Here is a 23091-nt window from a genome sequence, read left to right on the forward strand (position 1 = left end):
TAGACTACATATTCCTTCTTGACCTCTATAGTGGATATTTAAACTTGATGACTCCAGCAGAAAGTGAGCCAACCTTCATTTTAGCTCTCCGTCATTTTTGTTAATTTAAAATGAGGAAAAGTTTTTATTCTATCCTCCAAAGCTTCCACGTGGCTCTTAGTTTATTTTGACCTGACAGGTGTCCCTTTAAAGATATTTTTACCATTACCACCACCTTACATTAAAACAAATGTGAAAATCTAACATCCTTTTCTGTACTTAGGCTGTTTATTTTTTGCATCTCTTAGCCTGAGCATCACAACACAAAAGCTACCATGATTGGTCAAACCAGTGTACAATCTGGTCAGGCAGCCAGCACACGATGTTTCACAGAAAAGTGAAAGAAACTCCGTAACAGACAATTATGAAATAACCAGTTCCTTAAACTAGTTTCTTCCTAGCTCTTCATTTAACAGTTGATGTATGTTCTGAAACATGAAGGTTTATATCCCTTCTGTTTTTCCCTCTAGCAAATGTAATTGTAGATTTTCTCATTATCCATGAGAGTGTCTAATCCTTATTCTGAATCCAACTAAACCACTGTCTTAAATTATATATAGTGACATTTAGTTCCAGAGATTAATTAAAATAAACTGGCCTGTTGCACTTTGCATACCTAGTCAATTTCACACTCAGGTTCCCATGCACTGACATCTTCCATAGTTCAGGCTCTTTAAATACAAGCCAAGAGATTTTCCACTGAAATTTTTGTTGTGTCACTGATACATTTCTACTGTTTTTGAGTTCTGTAAAACCTTGCTTTTACTAAATCCAAGGTTGGTCATTCTCTCATTCTGTGTCTTCTTTTTAGTGTTTAATTACTGTTGAGAGATAAGAACTTACCAGGCATAGACTGAAGGGGAAAAAACAGAACAAAATAAAACAAAAAAGTTTCCTTACAACTTCCATCAAGTTCATTGACTAGCTTCCCATCAAAGTCAGCCTACATTCTACCTCTCCAACTCCTTTTGCAAATTAAATTAATAGGCAGCAGGTTTAAAACCAATAAAAGGAAATATTTCTTCTTACAATGCACAGTCAACCTGTGGAACTCCTTGCCAGAGGATGTTGTGAAGGCCAAGACCATGACAAGGTTCAAAAAAAGAACTAGATAAATTCATGGAGGATAGGTCCAGAAGCAGGGAATGAGTGACAGGGGATGGATCACCTGATGATTACCTGTTCTGTTCATTCCCTCTGGGGCACCTGGCACTGGCCACTGTCAGAAGACAGGATACTAGGCTAGATGGACCTTTGGTCTGACCAAGTAGAGCCATTCTTATGTTCACGTAAAAGCCCACATGCAAAGTCACAAGCTAGCGGACTTCCACAGTCTTCTAGTTTCCACTTCCAACATCCCCCTATGAGCTAAAACCAGAACACATCACTCAATGCGAGCACCTAGCCAGAACAGAGGAAAACCCAGCAAACTCAGTTTTCCTTTTTGTAATTATTGAGTAATATTTGTTCTCTTCCCCACCTCCTCAACTGTCAGTTTACACCAAAATATTTAGATTTGTACAAGCAGAATATTGGGACTGTTTTGAGGACTGGCGTTAAAAACCTTTTTGAGGAGTTTACAAGCTCGGAAAGGTAGCATTCACCCATACACCAGAACCTGAAAGTGAAACCAACAAGCTTGCCCAGCAGAAGAGAAATGCAATAAGTAAACAAGATAAAGACAGGCTACCGAACAAACAGCACCAACAGGGAAGGTTAAATGAGATGTTTAGAGTCCTTCCAGTCAGCAACTTCAGGTGTTGTTAGTGAGGCAAATCAGGAAGGCTGCAATGTCTCTCTGGGTGAAGCTTCCTGGCAATACCCCACAAGTGTACACTCAACAGCCACCAACTTGGACACCCCACTCCTCCTTGATTGCATAGAAACTAGCAACAAATGTTACTGCATGATAAGGCTTCTCCATCCTTTGGGTAGAAAGCCCCTGGCTCTGCCCCTGAGCTTCACTACTCTCCTTGGGTGGTAACTTCGACTCCTACCTGTCTCCGCACACTCCCTCCTCCTGCCTCTAGTCCCCACTTGGGCCCAGCCGCACAACCCCTCCTCCTGCTGCTTTATTGCTCCTACTGTCCTACTCCCGACCCCCATGGCCTCCTCCTGTCCCCCCAATCCTACCCTTTCTCCCATCTTCCCCCAGGGCTTCTTCTACCTTTCTCCTGCTTTATTGCCCGCACCCCTTCTCCTCCTGCCCCCCAATCCTACCCCTCCTCCTTCTGTCCCCCAAACCCAGACCTCGCGGCCTCCTCCTGCCCCCCAGAATCCTTTCGCCTTCCTCCTGCCCCTTCCCCCTCTTCTTGCCCCTTCCCTCATCTCCCGCCCCGCCCCCTCTCACCTGCACCACGGCCTCGCTTTCCGGGCGGGGGAGTCCCCAGCCCGGCGCGCTGTTTACTTACCACCCCCGGTCGCTTTCCCCTCCGTTCGGCGAGCACGTGCACTTCCGCCGGAGACGCTCCCGACGCTGCGGGAACTCACGGGAAATGTAGTCACCAGCGCGGGGAGCCGCGCTGCACGCTGGGAAGCACCACCGACTCAGCCGCTCTGCCTAATGGGTATTGTAGTTCTAAGCTGAGCGTGCCCGGCTCTTCGTAAGAGGCGCCGCCGAGAGCCCAGAGCGGCAGCGAGCAGCCGAGGGGCAAGGGGCAGCTTCCCCCAGCTGGCTCAGACTGCCAAGCCCGTGTCCTCCTAGGGCCTCCCCAGACCCGCTGCCGCAAATCATATTCAGATTCCAGTTCGAAGCGACTCCCGGAGCACCCCCCAGAGCAGCAGCGTCCGCTAGAGGGACCCCAACCCAGCATCTAAGATTTAGTTACGGGTATTTTCAGTAAAAGTCATGGACAGGTCACGGGCTATGACTTTTTGTTTATTGCCCTAACTTGTTCATTACTTTTATTAAAAATACTCATGACGTAGCTTTAGCGATGTACCATCTATCCACTCAGAACAGGACTTCACAGTATGTTTGAGATTCAAACCCAGGCGTGGGTTGTTTTGCTGTTGACCAGTCCTGATCCTGTAGCATCTCATCTGTTTCCTCACAGGGCAGGGTCAGACACAGTTTGCTCCATATTTCAGCTCCAGTCATACTCAGGGCATATGCTCTGTGATGCAGATACATGGTTAGGTGCCAAGGACATAGCTTGTTGAGATACTGTCCTTTAAAAATAAGTCACCCTTTATATTTCACATATCTTCATTTCCTAATCCTGCTCTCACTGCATCTCTCCCAGGCAGCGAGTGTCATAAAGGCCCTTGGCATCTACTATGAATGCCTCTCAGTGGAATTAACATGCCACAAGAGCAGCATCACCAACCCTAAGTGTTCAAATTTGAGCCAGGCCCCTCCAAATTATGAGACTGACTTAAAAATCACAAGGGTTTTTTGTTTTGCTTTGTTTGTTTTTTAATAGTACATTTGGAGTTCTTTTTATTTGATTCTGGTTTTCAATATTGCCACTTCTTGCAATTTTACTCTGAGTGTGGCACAATATTTGGTGGCTATGTGAGCACCTTAGTTATGGATCCGATTATTTCTGGACAATTTCAACTTTCATTTTAAAAAAAGGTAAATTTCTGGCCCTCTTGGCTGCAGAGAAGAACTCAAAAGCATGAACCATACATGTACCAGCACCAGAAAGCAAACAAAAATAAACCCAACTGATTTTTGAAGCCAATCTCATGATTTTAGGGGCCTTGACTTATTTTTATTACCACATTACTGGGTTTTGAACCTTTAGGTAACACTCAGGTCACATTTCCAATCTTTTCTCTTCAACAGAAGGCTAGAAACTTACTTAAAAACACTGAAAGCTGAAATCCCAGGCAATCACGGGACCCCAGGAGGTGCGGGTTTTAAGAAACACAACAAATATAGAGAGACTCCAACTTTGCAATGCCGGGAAAGTGATTGCAGAGCACACCAAAATCTTCCTTGTTTGCCCACTTCACTAGGGTTGGACTACAACTCCCAGAATCCCTTAGCAGAGTCGGAGGAGGAAGGAAATTCCTCCCATGCAGCAATGGCTGAAGAGGTGGAGAAGAAGCCGGTGCTTGAGATGGTGAGTATCAGGGAGGCCAGGCCTCCCTGGCTGAATGATAAGAGCATTAGGGAGGCAGGCTGGGGGGCTCAGGCTTGTGGCAGAAAAGCCATGTGGTGACTCACTGCTTCCCCTCTGTAGCCCCCAGGCCACAGGGTATGCTGTTCCCAAATCCCTCAGCTGCCATGAGCCTGGGACTGCTTTCATGGGTGGTCCTGTTTTCTGCCTATCTCGATCTTTATCTGGCTCCCGTGGCTGGAATATCTGAGAGCTCACCGACGTTCCTGGATTCAGAAAGAGAAGACACGTTGTCTCTGTTCTGCAGATGTGGGCTGGGGAGGCATTGGGGTGGGTAATGATTGCCCCAGGGAGTCTGGGGGCAGAACTGGGACTCACACCCAGATCTGTGCTAAAATGCTGTTTTATTTGTGTGTCCCCCCAGCCTCCACACCCCAGTACTGCCACCCTCAACCCTTCAAACATAATGAGTCAAGCTCCTCCCCAAAATCATACGATTTTAAAATCTAGTAAATGTGGGTTCTTTTTATTTTCTTTCTGAGTTTTGAGCCTTTTTGGAGCTCATGTTTTCAAGCTTTCTCTACCGCCATGACAACTAGAAAACTTGACTTTTCTTTTAAAATGAAAATAGGTTCTCACAAAATCACGTGAATCTACAAGCTGTGGCTTTAAGAAAAACACTTGTGATTCTAGACAGTTGGAAATGCTGTTTCCCCCCTTCCCCCACCTACTTAGTTGTCTCATCACCTTCTAGTGTGTAAGGCACAGATCCCCAAAGCTATTTAGGCACCTAACTCCCATTGATTTCCCATTGGGAATTAGGTATCTAAATCCCTTTGATGAGCAGGGCCCGGATTATCAGTCACAATATATTTGTACAATACCTCGCACCATGGATCCTAGCTTGGTCAAAGCTAAGTGCTACTGCAATATAAATGACAGGTTTCAGAGTAGCAGCTGTGTTAGTCTGTATTCGCAAAAAGAAAAGGAGTACTTGTGGCACCTTAGAGACTAAAATTTATTTTACCTTCAGTCCAAAAACGTTTTGTTTTTTTTCCACCAAATGCATCCGATGAAGTGAGCTGTAGCTCACGAAAGCTTATGCTCTAATAAATTTGTTAGTCTCTAAGGTGCCACAAGTACTCTTTTTCTTTTTGCAATATAAATGTTCAGTAGTAATAAGATCTTGAGTCTCCTTAAGTGTAAGGCCACACTTCTGGTCTTGCTAGGACCTTTCACCTCCACAGCCCAGCGCTCTGTTAAAAATGACCTAAATGTGCCCTGCAACTGAGGCCAGAAAGCAAGTGTATCCTTCAGAAGAAGATAAGATGTGGCATAGTACAGAGCAGTAGAGACACCACCAACCTGTTACTGATCTTCAGCCAATCCCATTCAGAGTTTTCATCTCCCCACATTCAGCTTGAGTCTCCATTACAATTAATGCTGCAAACCTCCTCTGTATAATGTAGTTCTAAGTATTGGCTGTTGGTAACAAAGCAGATAAGCAGATGTGTTGTTTATGCTTGATTTGCAATGTGGCTTGGAAGACAAGGGAGTCAAGAAGGATGTTGATAAATTGGAGGGAGTTCAGAGAAGAGCCATGTGAATGATTAAAGGATTAGAAAACCTGCTTTACAGTGATAGACACAAGGTGCTTGATCTATATAGCTTAACGAAGAGAAGGTTATTTAATAATGGGCTCTCCCATCTATCCAAGGGCAGGTCTACACTTAAAACGCTGAAGCAGCACAGCTGCACCGATGCTGCTGTAGCGCTTCAGTGAAGACACTACTATCTGATAGGAGAGCTTCTCCCATCAGTGTAGTTAAGCCACCTCTGTAAGAGGCAATAGCTCACTATGTCGACAGGAGAAGCCCTCCTATTGACAAAGTGCTGTCTTCATACTGTTTTCACAACCCTGAGTGACATAGTTACACTGATGTATGTTTGTTGTGTAGACCTAGCCAGAGAAAGGTATAGCATGATATAATGGCTGGATGTCAAAAATGGACAATTTCAGACTGGAAATAAAGCATACATTTTTAACAGTGAGAATAATTAACCATTGGAACAACCAAGGGTTGTGATGGATTCTTCATCACTGACAATTCTGATTGGATGTTTTCTGAAAGCTCTGCTCTAGGGATTATTGTGGTGCAGTTCTCTGGCCTGTGTTATACTGGAGATGAGACTAGGTGATCACAATGGTCCCTTCTGGCCTTGGAATCTAGGAATCTAATGACACTGAAAAGAATGGGGAGTTTTGGCATTGATATCAGTGGGAGTTGGGACCAGGATTGGGGCATAGGCCTTCATAGGGAGGGTTCAATTGAACATAACCCAATACTTTAGATTAAAGAGTTCTCTACAAATGGGATATTGTGCCCGAATTGAAAGTTGTATGTGAAACCCCAGCTGCATGGCATATGGCATATTATTTTATAATCAGTCTAGCCCAGCAGTGGAACAGCTGGGCGATTAGTTTGCTTAGCAGACAAAATTGTGTCCCTTGCGTAGCAGTGAATTACTATGGGCTCAGTGTTTTCCTGCAAGGGTTAATCACACATTGAGGAAGAAATCTTTCTATCAGGGATTCACAAAAGCGGCAGGAGGTCCCCATCTCCAAAAATCCATGGGTCCCTGATGAATGTATAGGTTATAGGAGAGCTGCTGGAGACAGCAGGCATTGGCACAGAAGTCACTCCCTTCTGCCATCTCCACAGCCCTGCTTCATGGCAGTGTGGCTTCTTCATGATTTGTGATGCCAGAGCTCCCCTGCTACTCTCATTGTTTCACAGAGCAGGGAGGGAACCAGGTCAGGCTGAACAGAGATATGGTCAGTATGAAGTTGTATACTGGGTGAAGCCCTGGATAGGTTTTATTTGAGGGTGGGTAGTGGTATGGCAAGCAGCCATTATTTGCCCCTTCACTTGCCCTCTCTTGAGATTCAGAGCTTGAATCCAGTGAACCATCTACATGGCAGGTGGGCTGTGAAGTCTAAGGGATGTCTGAGGAGGGATGGTGGTTAGGGCACCAGCCTAGGACTTGGACGAAGTAGGTTCAGTTCCCTGCTCTTTTATAGATTCCCTGTGTGACCTTGGGCCAGTTGCTTAGTCTCTCTGGACTACAATTCCCCATCTGTACAATAAGGCGTTAGGTTAGCTACTTCCCAGGGCGTTAGGAGCATAACTATATTAAAGACTGTAAAGTGCTCAGATGCTGCAGTGAGAGGTCTGTATAGTGCCTGAGATAGATAGAAGGGGTAAGTACTAGGGCTGTCAAGCAATTAAAAAAACAAATCGTGATTAATCGTGTGATTAAAGAAAATAAAATACCATTTATTTAAATATTTTGGATGTTTTTTACATTTTCAAATATACTGATTTCAATTACAACACAGAATACAAAATGTACAGTCCTCACTTTATATTTTTTTATTACAAGTATTTGCACTGTAAAAAAACAAAAGAAAAAGTATTTTTCAATTTGCCTAATACAAGTACTGTAGTGCAATCACTTTATCATGAAAGTTGAACTTACAAATGTAGAATTATGTACAAAAAAACCTGCATTCAAAAATAAAACAATGTAAAATTTTAGAGGTTGCAAGTCCACTCAGTCCTACTTCTTGTTTAGCCAAATGCTCAGATGAACAAGTTTGTTTACATTTGCAGGAGATAATGCTGCCCATTTCTTGTTTACAATGTCACCTGAAAGTGGGAATGGGTGTTCGCATGGCACTGTTGTAGCCGGCGTATCAAGATATTTACATGCAGATGCACTAATGATTCATATGTCCCTTCATGCTTCAACCACCATTCCATGGATCCGTGCTGATGACAGGTTCTGCTCGATAACAATCCAAAGCAGTATGGACCAATGCATGTTCATTTTCATTATCTGAGTCTGATGCCACCAGCTCAAGGTTGTTTTTCTTTTTTAGTGGTTCAGGTTCTGTAGTTTCCGCATCAAAGTGTTGCTCTTTTAAGATTTCTGTTTAGCGTATCTGGTATGTAAATACCTTGCAATGCCAGCTGCAAAAGTGTCAAGCAAATGCCTGTTCTCACTTTCTGGTGACATTGTAAACAAGAAACGGGCAGCATTAACTCCTGCAAATGTAAACAGATGTGTTCGTCTGAGCGATTGGCTGAACAAGAAGTATGACTGAGTGGTCTTGTAGGCTCTGAAGTTTTACATTGTTTTGTTTTTGAGTGCAGTTATGTAACAAAAAATCTACATTTGTAAGTTGCATTTTCACGATAGCGATTGCACTACAGTACTTGTATGAGGTGAATTGAAAAATATTGTTTCTTTTTTTATCATTTTTACAGTTCAAATATTTATAATCAAAAATATACACTTGGATTTCAGTTACAACACTGGCTGCAATATATATGCAAAAAGAAAAGGAGTACTTGTGGCACCTTAAAGACTAACAAATTTATTAGAGCATAAGCTTTCGTGAGCTACAGCTCACTTCATCGGATGCATTTCCGATGAAGTGAGCTGTAGCTCACGAAAGCTTATGCTCTAATAAATTTGTTAGTCTTTAAGGTGCCACAAGTACTCCTTTTCTTTTTGCGAATACAGACTAACACGGCTGCTACTCTGAAACCTGCAATATATATGAAATTGAAATTGTACAAAAATCAAAATATTTAATAAATTTCAATTGGTATTCTATTGTTTAACAGTGCAATTAAAACTGCAATTAATCACAATTAATTTTTTTAATTATGAATAATTTTTTGAGTTAATCGCGTGCGTTAGCTGCGATTAATCGACAGCCTTAGTAAGTACTGATTCTGTGGCTTCCCTCCTCCCCAGGCAGCAGTGTGGGATATATGCATAGAGAATTCTCGAACCTAGGAACATAGCTGTTTAGGGTGTTTGTCACAAGGTGGTGGAGGATGTTTTTGGGTTCAGATTTCACCCCTGATCTTTAGAGAAACATCAGTAGCCCTATCTAATTCTTGTCAGCACCACAGGATGTGACACCACTTTATTTTATATAATATCTTTCATGGAGCTAAATGACACAGGTATCAAGTTAAAACCCAAGCCAACAAGCGGAGGGAGGGTGAAATTGAGAGGAGACAAAAGTGGCATTTTCAGAAATGGACGGAAGAGTGAGATCCAAGAAGGTGCCTGTTGCTTTAATTTCTTGAAGCATTTCATGGTGTTGCCCTGTGTTTTGATCTCACTGAGATTGTCCTACAGGGAATATGAACAGCAAAGTCTGTGCTATGTTAGATGGAGCTAGAAATATTTTCTAAAACTGGCCCTATTTTTCAAAGGGAGTTTTTGGAATGAGGCCCAAGGAGTCTCAGATAATCATTTTGATAGCTGCAAGATCTTTCTTTGGAAGAGATTTCCCACCCTTTAAACCGACACATTGGCAAGATTATTTAGCTCTGTAGTGAGTTTCAGACTGGCCTTTCTATCCATGAACCCAAACTTTTTTCTTATGTCTGCCTTTCCTTCATCAGTTGATTCAGTGCTGTTGTAGCCATGTTGGTCCTGTTATTAGCAAGACAAAGTGGGTGAGGTAATATCTTTTATTGGACCAACTTCTGTTGGTGAAAGAGATAAGCTTTTGAGCTTATACAGAGCTCTTCTTCAGGCTTTCACCTGATGGAGAGCTCTGTGTTAGCTTGAAAGCTTGTATCTTTCACCAACAGAAGTCGGTCCAATAAACGATATTACCTCACCGTCTTTTGTTTCCTTCACCAGGTCCCTTTTACTTTTTTTCTCTCTCAGCCAATGCACTAGATGGCACCACAGTTCACCATAGCTGGATTTTCACTTACTAGCTTGAAAGGAACTTGTTTGTCCAGCAGTCCAAGATGATGTAAATTGTTACTCTCTGGACAGCTCCTCCAGAGTCTCCAGTTGCAACCAACCAACCAATCAATGGGGAAGGGGCTATTGAGAATGGAGGGGACTGCATAGGGGAAACAAATGGATTGTTGTTAGTAGTATCTATTATTTATTGCCTGTTTTAAAAAGGAACCATGTAAATATGGTCAGTTATTGTTCCAACCAAATGCCCAATCATGCAGATCTCCTCATAAGTAACCATGAGTACTTCCATTGACACATTGTGGGAAAGGCTAGAAGGATTAGGCCTCTAGACAGCAAACCAGACACTTTGATCTAGAAATGTCCCATAGTGTACAGACCCATACACAATAAAAGAGAAAGGGGACTGAAATGGGTTGCTTGATATAAGAGATGTCAGGGAATTTAGGGACAGACTTGCACCATGGTCCCTAACCAGTTACCACCTGCACTTGCATACAAAACAATTTGTGTATAAATTGACGCTTCTGATTGCCCATTGAACATGAATAAAAAACAGTGTCTCAAATATAAACTAGCCACCACCCTGTCTAGCTAATCTAGTCCCTGTATGTGCAGCACTAATGTAGCCATCACTGCAGTATGTGGGTACCACTTACAAGGTTAAATAATTCACAATCATAAATCACAGCCCCTCTAAGCAGAAAGATCTTTTATATGATGTGGGATTACAGCTATTAAGATTGCTTAGCTGGGAGAGGCAAATAAATATCTGAGATATGGTCTGTCAGGACCAGGGTCTACAGCCTGCCCTTGGTGTGGATATCCTGGATAATTTTGTGGGTCTTTCCCATCTCTAAGGGGTTGTCTATGCAGGGAACCAGCATAGCTTTAGCAGAATAACTGTTCTTTTATAGGTTTCAGAGTATCAGCCGTGTTAGTCTGTATTCGCAAAAAGAAAAGGAGTACTTGTGGCACCTTAGAGACTAACAAATTTATTTGAGCATAAGTTTTCGTGAGCTACAGCTCACTTCATCCACTGAATGCATCCGATGAAGTGAGCTGTAGCTCACGAAAGCCCTATGCTCAAATAAATTTGTTAGTCTTTAAGATGCCACAAGTACTCCTTTTCTTGTTGTTCTTTTATAGTCATGCCAGTATAACTCCCCTGTGTAGATACTCTTCCGGAATAAAAGCAAATTTTTTCTGGAATAATTACTCCACTTACAAACATCTTTGGGGATCTAGAGGCAGTTTGATTGATTGTGTATTTCCGATTAGGAAAGCTGCCATGAAAACAGATGAGTTCTTCTCTTTTCCTGTTGTTCCATAATTTGAGAACAAGGGGCCACTGGATGAAATGAATGGCAAGTAAATGTAGAAAAATAAAATATTGCTGCACACACCAGGTAGAATTCCCTACACTGAGTAGAATTCCCCACACCAGGAAGGGGATCAGGCTTTCAGGTCAGATAATGGAGAACAATTTTCAAATGGGATGGATAATTTGACACCTACATACCACAGTGATGGACACATTAGAAATACATAGAGACATCCAATTTCATGCCTCTGGGCACAAACTGATTACCGCAAGGCCATGTCAGAACTCTCCCTATGTATACAGCATGACACAAGTTGTGTTTTACTGGAGGGATGCTGTTTACCTTCCTCTGAAGCATCAGATAACAGCCACTGCTGGAGGACCAGTGGACTGATCATCTATGGCAAAACTTCCATCTCTACGGAAATGTATCAAAGTGCGAAAAGGAGGGAAAAATCAAGTCTCTGGGAACCAGACTGGTCTGGCACAGCATGTTCTCTGTGGTTGCATGGGCTGTCATCCATCAGATCAGTGCACTGGTTTCTCAGAGTGCACTAGACAGATGGAAAAGCTAAATGCGCTGTAGTCTGCTGTGTGGTTTGTTGCCTTCTCAATCTCCTTTAAGAAGTCAGCCCTGTGAGTCTCTTGTGATGCACTGCACTAGGCCACACAGCCCTCTTTTCCGTGAACTCCGCGACTTCTGCAGTGGTCAATATGGCTGACCACGGGTGCCAGGTGGCCCAAGGGACAGCCACACTGGCTGCTGGAGTGGCTCTGCAGCTAGCAACTCGGGTGGCCCTGCAGCCAGCAGCCTGGTTGCTGCTGGAGCTGCCCTGGGGCCAGCCACAATGGCTGCTGCTCGGGTGTCCCCGGGTGGCTGGCCCCAGGGACTGCCCGAGCAGCAGCTGGTGCAGCTGGCCCCAGGGACCGTCTGAGCAGTGATCCCAGGGCAGCAGGAGCAGCTGCAGTTCAGTGGCCTCTGGCAGCAGTCTGGGGGCGGTCCCTGGGGGCACCCCCAGAGTAATGGTCTCTTGGGGCCCCCAGCAGAACCCCCAGGGGTCCCGCAGAGCAGGACTCTTCCAGGGGGCCCCCCAACTAAGATTTAGTCAGAGGTATTTATAGTACAAGTCATGGACTGGTCACAGGCTGTGAATTTTTGTTTTTGCCCATGACCTGTCCATGAATTTTATTAAAAATACCCATGACTAAATCGTAGCCTTATTGATAACATCCAAATCCACATGTGCTTGTGTTTGGGCATAGAGGGCCCGATCCTGTGATATATTGAGCCTTGAGGGTGTGCCACACTGTGCAGAATCAGGCCCCTAGAGACATGACACAGCAGTGGATCCAGAATCCTCCTGATATAGTCTGTCAGACTCCTGCCAATATACCAATTACTAAAAGCTCCAACAGGACAGATTTGGGATTGGTATTCTCTTCCAAATCAACAGAGCATCTAAATAATCTGCCAGCCATCAGAATGCTGGTGAGCCTCTGACCTCTCCCTGGGCTAAGTATAGCTTCTGTGTAGCCAGATTTGACCAGTCAATCCCAGCCGTTTCTTCTCTCAGAACTGGAGCAAGGTCTCAAGATTAAGTGTGGAGCCAGAGCTATACAAAGCCCCCATCTCTTCACTTTCTGCCCACAGCCAGTTCCTCAAATGCTACAGAAAGTTCACAATTCCATTCACTTCTCATCACATGGCAACACCCTCAGCAGTTACATTCATCTTTGTACAGGCACAGACACTACAAGGAATTTGCTCAGAGTTTTAAAAGAACATGGACAGTGATTTCAGAGAATGAGAAAGGTTACCAAGATCTGCTAGAGAATTCAAGGACTGGCTCCAGAAAGCCCCAGCAATCCCTGTAGATTACATGCGGCACAATAATTATATTAACGTTATAACCCTTTGTATTTCTACGGCCCCTTTCATGTTAGGATCTCAAAGCACTTTAATAAATTAAGCCTCACAACCCTTTGGTGGGGTAGGTAAATATCATCCCCAATTCTACACATGGGGAAGATGAGGTGCAGAGAGAGATGTTAAGGAATAAGTCCTTCCCCCACAGTGGTCATTGACAAAATTTCCATGGGAGTAAGAAGACAAGAAATGAGGGACTTCCCCTATGCCACTCAGTGAGATCGTGGCATTGCTGAGAACAAAACTCAAGTGAACTAACTCCCAGTCCCCTCCCACACGCATTAGACCCAGCTCCTTCCTGTTTGTTCCCAGAGCCCGTTGTTATTTTGCTAGTCTGCAAGGAAGTATTTACTGATATCATTAGTATCTATTGAGGCTCAGAAGCACCTTTCCATAGCTCCAGACTCCTTGGGTAGCCATTAAAATGCATCAGACTAAAGAAGAAAATCCCGCTTGCCTGCTCTCCCCTCTCTCAGGGCGTACAAACCGTTTAAACCACCCTTCGTGACCCCACCCCTGTAAATAACCACCTCCTTCATCAGCCTATTGCACACACCCCTCAACCTGCTCTTTCCTGAGAAGTTGAAGGAAACCGATGTGGGGTCTGACAGGCAGAAGAAGGGCTTAGATGGCCCAACCGAGATCAGGGCCCCAATGTTGTGGGCACAGAGTGAGTCCCTGCCCCAAAGAGTTCACAATGGGATGGGAGGGAAAAGCAGCATATCACCAACAGGGAACTGAGGCCCAGAGGGTTAAATTATTTGCCCAATGTCTGACAAGGAGTCTGGAGCAAAGCTTGGCACTGAACCCAGATCTAGTGCCTTAGCCACAGAATTACCAAGATGTTCTCCCAGCCTGAGATCTTTCAGCTAAGACCAGATATCAAGAGCTGATCTAAATGCCTGACAAACAGGATTTTAAAATGGAACTGCTGTTTTTTTAACTCGTAGTGCTGACTTGATCGCCGTGACAGACATGGAGGCAGTGTGGTCTCGTGAATAGAGCACTGAACGGGGACCTGGGAGACCCAGCTCTGCCACTGGATCACTCTGACTCCTTTGACAAGTCATGTCACTGCCCTGTGCCTCAGTTTCCCCATATATAATGGTGATAACGATACTGACCTGCTTTGAAAAACACTTTGAGATCTGCTGATGAAAACACTAGATAAGAGCTAGGTGGTGGTATTACTGGAGTGATATCTTGATCCTATTGAAGTCATTGGTGAAATTCACATTCATTTCAATAGGATAGGATTTCACCTAAAGCAGTGGTTCTCAACCTTTCCAGACAACTGTGCCCCTTTTAGGAGTCTGATTTGTCTTGTGGACCCCCAAGTTTCACTTCACTTAAAAACTCATCATCATCATCATCATCATCACTTCCATAACCGCATTGGTCGTTGGGGCACTATCATTGATGAGCAATGAACCAATTGTCTCCATCCCTGATAATTGTGTGTCAGTGCTTGAGTCTCCGCAAAGTCCATTCCTGTCCACTCTTTTATGTTGTCAATCCATCTCTTCTTCTGTCTACCTCTTCCTCTCTTCCCCTCTACTGCCCTTTGGAGGATGATCTTGGATAGGCCAGATGATCTTGTTACATGGCCGTACCATTTCAGCTTGCGCTTCTTCACGGTCATCAGGAGGTCTTCATATGACTCAGCACATTGGATGATGATGTTGCAGACCTCTTCATTAGTGACCTGGTCAAAGTAGGAGATGCCCAGGATTTTATGGAAGTTTCTCATCTCTACTACGTATATTTTCCGTCAGGGTCCATGTCTCGCATGCATACAGAAAAATGGAGATGACCAATGCATGCAGCAGTTTCAGTTTGGATTCTAGGAAGATGTTCTTATTCCTCCAAATTGGCTTTAGCTTTGCCACTGCTGCTGTGATTTGTGCAGTTCTTGCCCGAATTTCTGCCTTGGATCCTTCATCAGTGATGATTGCCCCCAAATACTTGAACTATTTCATTGTCTCCAGCTCTAGTCCACTGAGAGTGATAGGTGAGCTGATCCCATCACGTTTTTTGTCATCAGCTTAGACAGCCCAGATTCAGCAGAGGAGGATGACTTTCCAATTCTAAGTGAAGAAGTGGAGACAGCTGTGAAATCATTCAAGAACAGAAAGGCTACAGGTATTGACAACATCCCAGTCGAATTGATGAAATTCGGAGGAGAAATAGTAATAGATGTGCTCCTCCGAATTTCATCAATTCGGCTGGGATGTTGTCAATTGATCTGCAGCAAGATCTGGCAGACCGGTGAGTGGCCCTCCATGTGGACACAGTCACTAATCATCACTCTGCCAAAGATAGGCAACCTGCAATTGTGTCAAAATTTCTGGACCATAAGCTTAGTTAGCCATCCCAGCAAAGTGATGTTGAAAGTCATATTGAACAGATTGAAGCCACAAGCAGAGAATATCATTGCTGAAGAACAGGCTGGCTTTTGTGCTGGAACAACTACCACAGAATCGATTTTCAACCTTCTTGTTCTATGTGAGAAGTACTTACAACACCAGCAGGACATCTACCATGTCTTTGTTGACTTCAAGAAGGCATTTGACAGAGTATGGCATGAAGCTCCCTGGGCAACTATGAATAAGTACAATGTTGGTCGCAAGCTTATTCTTACCATTAAACAACTGTATGCCAAGGCCAGCAGTGCAGTTCTCGTCAATGGCACAATAGGAGAGTGGTTTCGCACCAAGGCTGCCTTCTTTCACCCACACTGTTCAACATCTACATCATACTTATAATGACTGATACCCTAGAAGATCACATATGCACAGTCAGCATTGAGGGGCGAACAATCTCAAATCTTCGGTTCGCTGATGACATTGATGGCCTGGCAGGCAGCGAAGATAAACTTGCCAACCTTGTGAAATGATTGGATGAAACCTCTGCAAAATATGGCATGGAAATCAATGCAAAGAAAACCAAGCTGATGACTTAAAAACTACTTGCTTACAAAATAAGACATAAAAATACAAAAGTGTCACAGCACACTATTACTGAAAAATTGCTTACTTTCTCATTTCTACCATATAATTAAAAAATTATCAATTGGAATATAAATATTGTACTTACATTTCAGTGTATAGTATATAGAGCAGTATAAACAAGTCATTGTCTGTATGAAATTTCAGTTTGTACTGACTTTACTAGAGCTTTTTATGTAGCTTGCTGTAAAAGTTAAAAGTCCAGTCAGTGGCTTCTGCTGCTCGTTGTTGATGAGAGAGGTCTCTCCTGTCGGCATAACGTGGCTACACGAGCGCTCTGACAGTGGCACAGTGGTATTGGTGCAGCTGTGCCGCTGTACGCTTGCAAGTGTAGACTTGGCCTGACTCCTCACAACAAACTTTTTCCTTTAGGAAGCTTTTCCTGCCATCTCACCTCATTGCTTATTGCTTTTTATTTCATCCCATTATTCCTAGATATTCTCCTTTTTCTCCCCATAATGGATCCCAGCTGGTATCCCTACAACTCCTCCAACGGCAATAGATGCTGGGACTATTTCCCCCGTCTCTTGAGTGAAAAAAAGCACAGTCTTGTTACACTCAAGGTGCCAGTTTCCACAGACTCAGGCAGTTATTGTTGTGTCTGGAATGTGACTCCTGGTGAAAGAGATCCGAGAACGGCTTGGTATTAAAGGTCGTTGAGGGTGGAATCTTGTACTCATGCTCCCAAAATTCCCTTGGAAGGCTGGGACCTTTGGGTGTGCAAGAAATGGAAGGATCAGAACCTAGGATAATACTAATCCTTTGACTGTATATATAATAATAATTCCTAAATTTTCTTTCATGCAGTATATCTAGCCTTCATCTATCTGGTAGCCGAGAAATCCCTGGGTTCTAAGAGGAAGGCTCTGGCTTTATATTTTTTTCCCTCCAGATTTATGTGGTGGGCCCATACTCCAGCTGTGGCATTTCTCCAAAAACAAGCTCTTGGCAAGTCTCAACCACTGTTTTCTAACACAATGATGAACATAGTTGAACAATGATGAACCTAGTTGTCCAGGTCTATGCTTACAGTCAGACCATGGGTGGGTGAATCTGTTGCTGACACCAGTCATCAGAAGTGAGTCATTTTTCTAGTATAGGCCTGGCCTTAGTTACTTCAGGAGGAGCTTAAATCATCTGGAGATATAACCATATTTTTGTGCTCCTCTTGTTTTCCTGTGTCTGGCAGGTCCAGGCAGATGGAACGGATGGAAACTGTGTCACATTTGTGTTACATGATGAGGACCACACACTCGGCAACTCCCTCCGTTACATGATCATGAAAAAGTAAGTTGAGTCCCTGTGATAAATGGTACCACCTCAGGGCTATGTTTCTTGTCCCTTGACTTCTGATCTAGCACCTCTGGCACTGCTGAAGCCGGGTGAATATTACAAATCTCCCTACTTGGGTTCTTTAAACAAATACACTTTGACTGCATCTCTGCCCCTTTGGGAACAAGTTTACTATCAGGCCTGGGAGTGGAAACAGCCAGTGTTTAAGTGAGTATTAGAGAATCTCATTTTGAACTTGTAAACACAAATATTTGCACTGGGAAACTGATTCGTATGCTCATGCAGTCAAAAGAATAGTATCTCATGACCTAAATGACTCTATCCAAACTATCCAGTAGTGAATATTTATGAGGAACTTCTTGTCATGAGTTCCAGCTCTAGAAGTATTCAGGGAGGGGAGTTTTCATTTGATAATTTTAAAGGACAAATTGCGATAGTCTTGTAAGCTGCTCATGATAAATCACCATCAGCAAACCAGTGCTGGAACCTTTAGGCTGTGCTTCCTTTCAACTGCTAAAGCCAGGGCAACCACTCGACTGGTCTCGGGTTTGGGTCTGGGCAGCCGCAAAATCCATCCACAACATAGAAGAGGCAGGGGATGTTTATCTTGCTCCCTACCTCACCCACTTTAGGATCCGGCCCACCCCTCAGAAGCACACCTTCCCCTCTGCATGTCTGTCTCAGGGAGCTGTGGGTGATGGGAAGTGATTGCTTTTGAAACATGTGGGACCAGCACGCAGCGCAGGTCTGTTTGCTTCAGAGGCTCCCTAAACATGAGTGTCTCTGAAGTTAGCTTGCTGCTGATTTTGAGAGCCCATTTGTGCTTTCTGCTTCTGTCTCTCCTTGTAGCTCTGAAGTGGAGTTTTGTGGTTACAGCATCACCCACCCATCTGAAAGCAAAATCAACTTCCGGATCCAGACCAGAGGTAGGAATGCAGCTGGGCTTCCTTGGACAGCTGTCCCTTGCTATGTCAGGCCCTGAAGCCATGGATCTGCCAACTCCTCCCCCCCACCGCGTGTCCTTCGTTCCACCATTCTACTGGGCAGTTGCTATCACCATCCATGATCAGTGCAGCTTGAGTAGCAGTGATAGAACTGGTCTCTGTCATCCCCCACTGCAGAGCCCAGACGTGGCCTCTGTAGTAATCAGCAAGCTTTGGGAGTTGTGGTCCCAAAGCCTCACTCAGCACTGGGCATCCCACCTGGCATCACCCCCTGTTAGCTCCTTGATGCCCCCTCTGACTTAGATCTTCACCCAAAGCTTGTTACATTACACACTAAACAACAGATCCAGTCTGTTATACAGCTCGATGGCCAGATATTGCTAATTTCTGGGGTGAATAGCACCGCAAGTGCTCTATGCAGCAGAGTGCCCTCTGGATGCCTGGGACTGCATCTGCCATTGCAAGAGCAAGACCAATGAGCTGCTCCATTTCCATACCTACCTCACAATTGTCCCACAGCCTCTGACACTCTGCATAGTTTGAAAAATCCAGCTAGAGCCTCTAACTTGGTTCCCAGCTCACAGGTCCCCTCTCCTGTGGCCTTGAGTGTTGGTTGCGTAGAAGAGCAGAGCCACTAGAAATGGCCAAGTTGTGCTAGATGGCTTTTTAATTTTTTGAAGTATTTAGCAGTGCTGCAAAGTGCTGAATTGCTGGCCCCGGAGAGCGGAGCCTTATGTCTGTCCACAGCACAAACTGCAGGGCAACCTTCCCTTACGCTGCCCCCTGCCAAAGGGCCTCAGCCTGGACTTGGGTCTCTGAGACACCAGTTCAAGCCTCCATGGTCCCTGTATGCTCTTCTCAGACTGCTGATGAGAGTAGGAGGGAGCATGATGTGAACGCTGGCCTAAGATCCTCACCTTATCACAGGAGCCACCAAAGAGGTGTATAATGGTTGGTCACTACTGAGCTGGGCTAGGAGGGGAAGGGCCTTGTGTCCCATACTGTAGCCAGCCATACTTTATGTGAATGCTTCTCCTTTTCTGAAGGGGGGCTCCTGGCCATTGAGCCATTCCGGAAAGGACTGACAGAACTGGTGGATGTCTGCCAGCACGTGCTCAGCAAGTTTGAGGTGAGGTCACTGCTTCATGGTAGAATGACTCTGGGATCCTCTCTGTGGTCTGCAAAGGAGAGAAATAGCTGGCTGCACTGATTGAGTGACAGAGGTACTAACATGTCCAGGGCTGCAGCCGTTATCTAACTGATCCCCTCCTCACTCCTCTTGCAAGATCTGCACATATTTGGAGGCAGCCAGTTGTAGTAGTTAGAGAAGTGGAACTGGAAGTCAGCAGACTTGGGCTCTCTGACCAGCTCTGACACTGAATAGCTGTATGACCTTGGGGAAGTCACTTCACCTCTGTGTGACTTGGTTTCCCCATCTCTAAAATGACACTTCACCTGCCTCTGAAAGGGACGTTCCGAGAAGCAAGCAGTGTTTGTAGAGTGCTTTGGGATCCTCAGATGAAAGTTGCTGTACAAGGTAAATGCAAAATATTGCTATTTCACCCTGTTCGTTACATTTTACTGCAGTGTAAAGTGAAGAGCAGAGAATGCACAAATCTGCATTCCACCTCTAAGGGGTTACACCGTCATCTTGGAAGAGATGTCTTTTTTTACCATACCAGGGGGATAGGATTTGGAAAGCCACCTGAGGCTCAGTAATCCTGCTTGTGGTAGAGAGCAGCTAGTGCATCATAGAGACAATTTGGTGTGGCAGGGGCGTAAGAGTGCCAGTGTGAAGGGTGGCTTGGGTGTGAGTGGTGCATATGGAACCTGGATGCTGCAGAATAAATTTGGGATCAATAATCTGCTCCCTCCAACCCTAACGAACGTGGACCTGTGCTCTTTGAAGGAAGGGCCTGATGCAGTGGCAGGGACCTCAATGGGGGCAAAAATGGGCTCTGAATTTGTTCTCTTTCAAACATGCTGCTGTAATCTGTAAAGCATCTGTGTCTATAGGCAGGCTGATCTGGGGGCTACTGCTGGGGGCGCTGCCTCACCTCCCTTACAGTGATCCAAGACTATGATAAGAAATGCAACGCAACCATTTCTCAGAGCACTTAAAGCCAGTGGTGAGCTGGAGCTGGTTCGCACCGGTTTGCATGAACCGGTTGTTAAATTTTGAAGCCGGTTTAGAACCGGTTGTTAAAGGGGTGGGCAAACTCCGGCCTGCGAGCCACATCTGGCCTGCGGGATCGTCCTGTCCGGCCTGCCTGAGCTCTCGGCTGGGGAGGGTCCCCTGAGAATCCCTTTTTAATTTTTACTCACCCGGGTCTTCGGCGGCACTTCGGCGGCCGGTCCTTCAGTGCTGCCGAAGACCCGGAGCAACTGAAAGGACCTGCCACCGAAGTGCCACCGAACACCCAGAGTGAATGAAGGAACTGGTTCTTCAGCTTTTGGCAGCTCATCACTGCCTAAAACTCATCAGTTACCCTCCCCACCCTTCGGTCTTTTCAGGCAGGAGCCTCAGCCATATTAAAATGTTGCCCTTTTCTTGTTTTATTCTGCCCGGGACAGAACCAGAACCAGAGAGCCTCTCAAAGCTCCTCAGGCATGGACAAGGGTGTGGCTGTGTTTTAATTAATCAAACATACAGCATTGACATTGGTCATTTGATCTCATTTGCAGGTAAGCATAAAGGAATACAAGGCCCAAAGAGAGGAGGAAATGAACTAGCCCCTGCAGCTGCTGGAGTATGGAATGGACATGTATATATTGTTTGTTTATGTTTAATGCCCCTGTTGAAAGAGGTTTTATTTTTTTTATGACAAATCTGAAGTAGACTGTGTAATTTCTCTAATAAACGCTGTAAGGTTCAGTCCAGCTTGCATTTCACTCCATTCAGACCTGCCACGGATCCAGAAAAAGAAAGGGGTTTCCCAAAATTTTCTCAGGTCGGCAATCCCCACCACACTTTCATTCTCACCCTTAGAAATCTCCACAGCCTCAAATTCACTTCAAGATCTGAGTCTGCACAAATTCCCCCCGATCAAAGCACCTCCAACCTCCTGCAGTGTTTGAAATCTGATGATAATTTTTCAGCTTTCATCCCTTTTCTCCAAACTTCTTACATTTCCACACTTCTTCCATTTTTGGGGTGCCTTGATGACTTTCACCTAACCCTTTATCCACCCCTTGGGAGAAACTGAATATGATTTCGTAGCGTTGGAAGGGTAACTGCAAAGACCAGAGTAATAACAGCATTAAGATTTCATCTGTTCAATGAATGTGCAGTTCCCACGCTCCTTGTGTCTGTTTGCGCCTTTCTTGTGAGCATGTGCGTGTTTTTTAAAAAGCAGCGGTTCAGAAAGCAAAGGGGGTTTTGTGTCCAATTCCCTTGATTGAGCTCTTAGTGCACAAGGAAAATCCACCACCAGTGGTTGTGGGTTTATCATGATCCCATTTGTTTAATTATCAAACGGGCACTCTGCTCGTTCGCTACAACAGCAGAGAACGTATCATTAGGCTTCACTTGGGGTGTGGCTTATCCTGAGCAGTATAAATTATGTATAATGTACAAGGAGAACAGATATGATTCCTTTACAATAAATCAATTCAGTTTGGATCCCAGATCAGTAACAGGATCCGAGCTGTAGCTCACGAAAGCTTATGCTCTAATAAATTTGTTAGTCTCTAAGGTGCCACCAGTACTCCTTTTCTTTTTGAGGATCCATATGGAGACTGAACATTTACCAGTCTGTCTGCCTGACTCCAATCTCCTTTGTACTGTTTGAAATCCTTATTTTCACCTACGCTAAAGGTGAGAAGAATCAAGCTCCATGTATTTTAAAACAGAAGAGTCTGATCTTTCTTTTACCCTCCAGGAGCCTGGCTTCCAGTCTCTGTCTCATCCCCCATGAGAGTTAACATCCTTTGCCCCTAAAGGCAGTGTGGCCTAGGGGAGAGCACACTGGAGTGTGACTCAGCAGACCTGGGTTTTATCCTGCCACTTGCCTGCTGGGTGACCTTGGCCAAGTCCCTTCCCCGTTCCATGCCTCAGTTTACCTAACTGTAAAATGGGGGTGATAATGCTGACGTCCTTTGGAAAGTGCTTTGAGATCTACCAATGATAAGAGCTAGATAAGAACATAACGTGCACGGCTGTACTGGGTCAGACTAATGGTCCATGATAGCCCACTATCCTGTATTCTGACAGAGGCCACTGCCAGGGAATGAAGGAGGGAATGAAGAGAACAGGGCAATTGTCAAGCGATCCCTCCTCTGTCGTCTACTCCCAGCTTCTGGCAGGCAGAGGTTTAGGGACAACCAGGCCAAGGGGGTTGTGTCCCTGCCCATCTGTCATGGATTTGCAGCTCAGTACTCTGGGACATCTCTGAACGAATTTCATACAGGACCCTTTTGTAGTGCAACAACCCCTCAGGCCACACACTCACTAGGGCAAGCCTCCTTGGGTCTGACCTTGGAGCATTCAGCAGCCCTGTTCACATTGTGAGTTCCCTGCAGTGAGTCCACCTGAATAGGACACCTGGAGAAGCCTTATAAGCCCCCCAAAGGGGCCATGCACCTGAACCACACAGTCAGCAGTGACTCTCAGCCAACAAGGTAAAACAGAAGGTTTATTAGTTCTCTGGAATTCAGCATAGAACATTCTTAGCACAGAAAGCAG

At 44.8% G+C, this 23091-nt stretch overlaps 2 protein-coding genes across 10 annotated transcripts in view; one reads left to right on the forward strand and one right to left on the reverse strand.

The window, feature by feature from the left end:
• Window positions 1-2572, reverse strand: part of VAMP7 (vesicle associated membrane protein 7) — a 48930-nt gene extending 46358 nt beyond the window's left edge. For 2 of the 8 annotated variants that reach the window (XM_043491665.1, XM_038416521.2), the window contains exon 1: window positions 2451-2543. Coding sequence is in view for 2 of the 8 variants with exons in the window: in XM_043491660.1 (XP_043347595.1) it covers window positions 1219-1316 (98 nt within the window). In the remaining 6 variants the exon portion in view is untranslated. Of the gene's footprint in view, window positions 1-1218; window positions 1408-2389 lie in introns of all 8 variants that reach the window. The other 6 variants (XM_043491660.1, XM_043491661.1, XM_043491664.1 and 3 more) reach the window with 6 other exon arrangements.
• Window positions 2573-3958: 1386 nt separating this feature from the next.
• LOC119861412 (DNA-directed RNA polymerases I and III subunit RPAC2-like) lies at window positions 3959-21282 on the forward strand. Of its 2 annotated transcripts, none has more exons than XM_038416529.2 (5): window positions 3959-4112; window positions 17360-17457; window positions 18313-18389; window positions 19454-19536; window positions 21093-21282. In XM_038416529.2, exons 1-5 carry the CDS (start codon window positions 4074-4076, stop codon window positions 21138-21140), a joined length of 345 nt encoding a protein of 114 aa, XP_038272457.1. In that variant the 5' UTR covers window positions 3959-4073; the 3' UTR covers window positions 21141-21282. The 2 variants fall into 2 exon arrangements, with proteins under 2 accessions (XP_038272457.1, XP_043347603.1); XM_043491668.1 differs by lacking the exon at window positions 3959-4112 and adding an exon at window positions 11260-11278.
• Window positions 21283-23091: the final 1809 nt, after the last annotated feature.

This window comes from Dermochelys coriacea, chromosome 9 (assembly GCF_009764565.3).
Source record: "Dermochelys coriacea isolate rDerCor1 chromosome 9, rDerCor1.pri.v4, whole genome shotgun sequence".
Classification (NCBI taxonomy): domain Eukaryota; kingdom Metazoa; phylum Chordata; order Testudines; family Dermochelyidae; genus Dermochelys; species Dermochelys coriacea.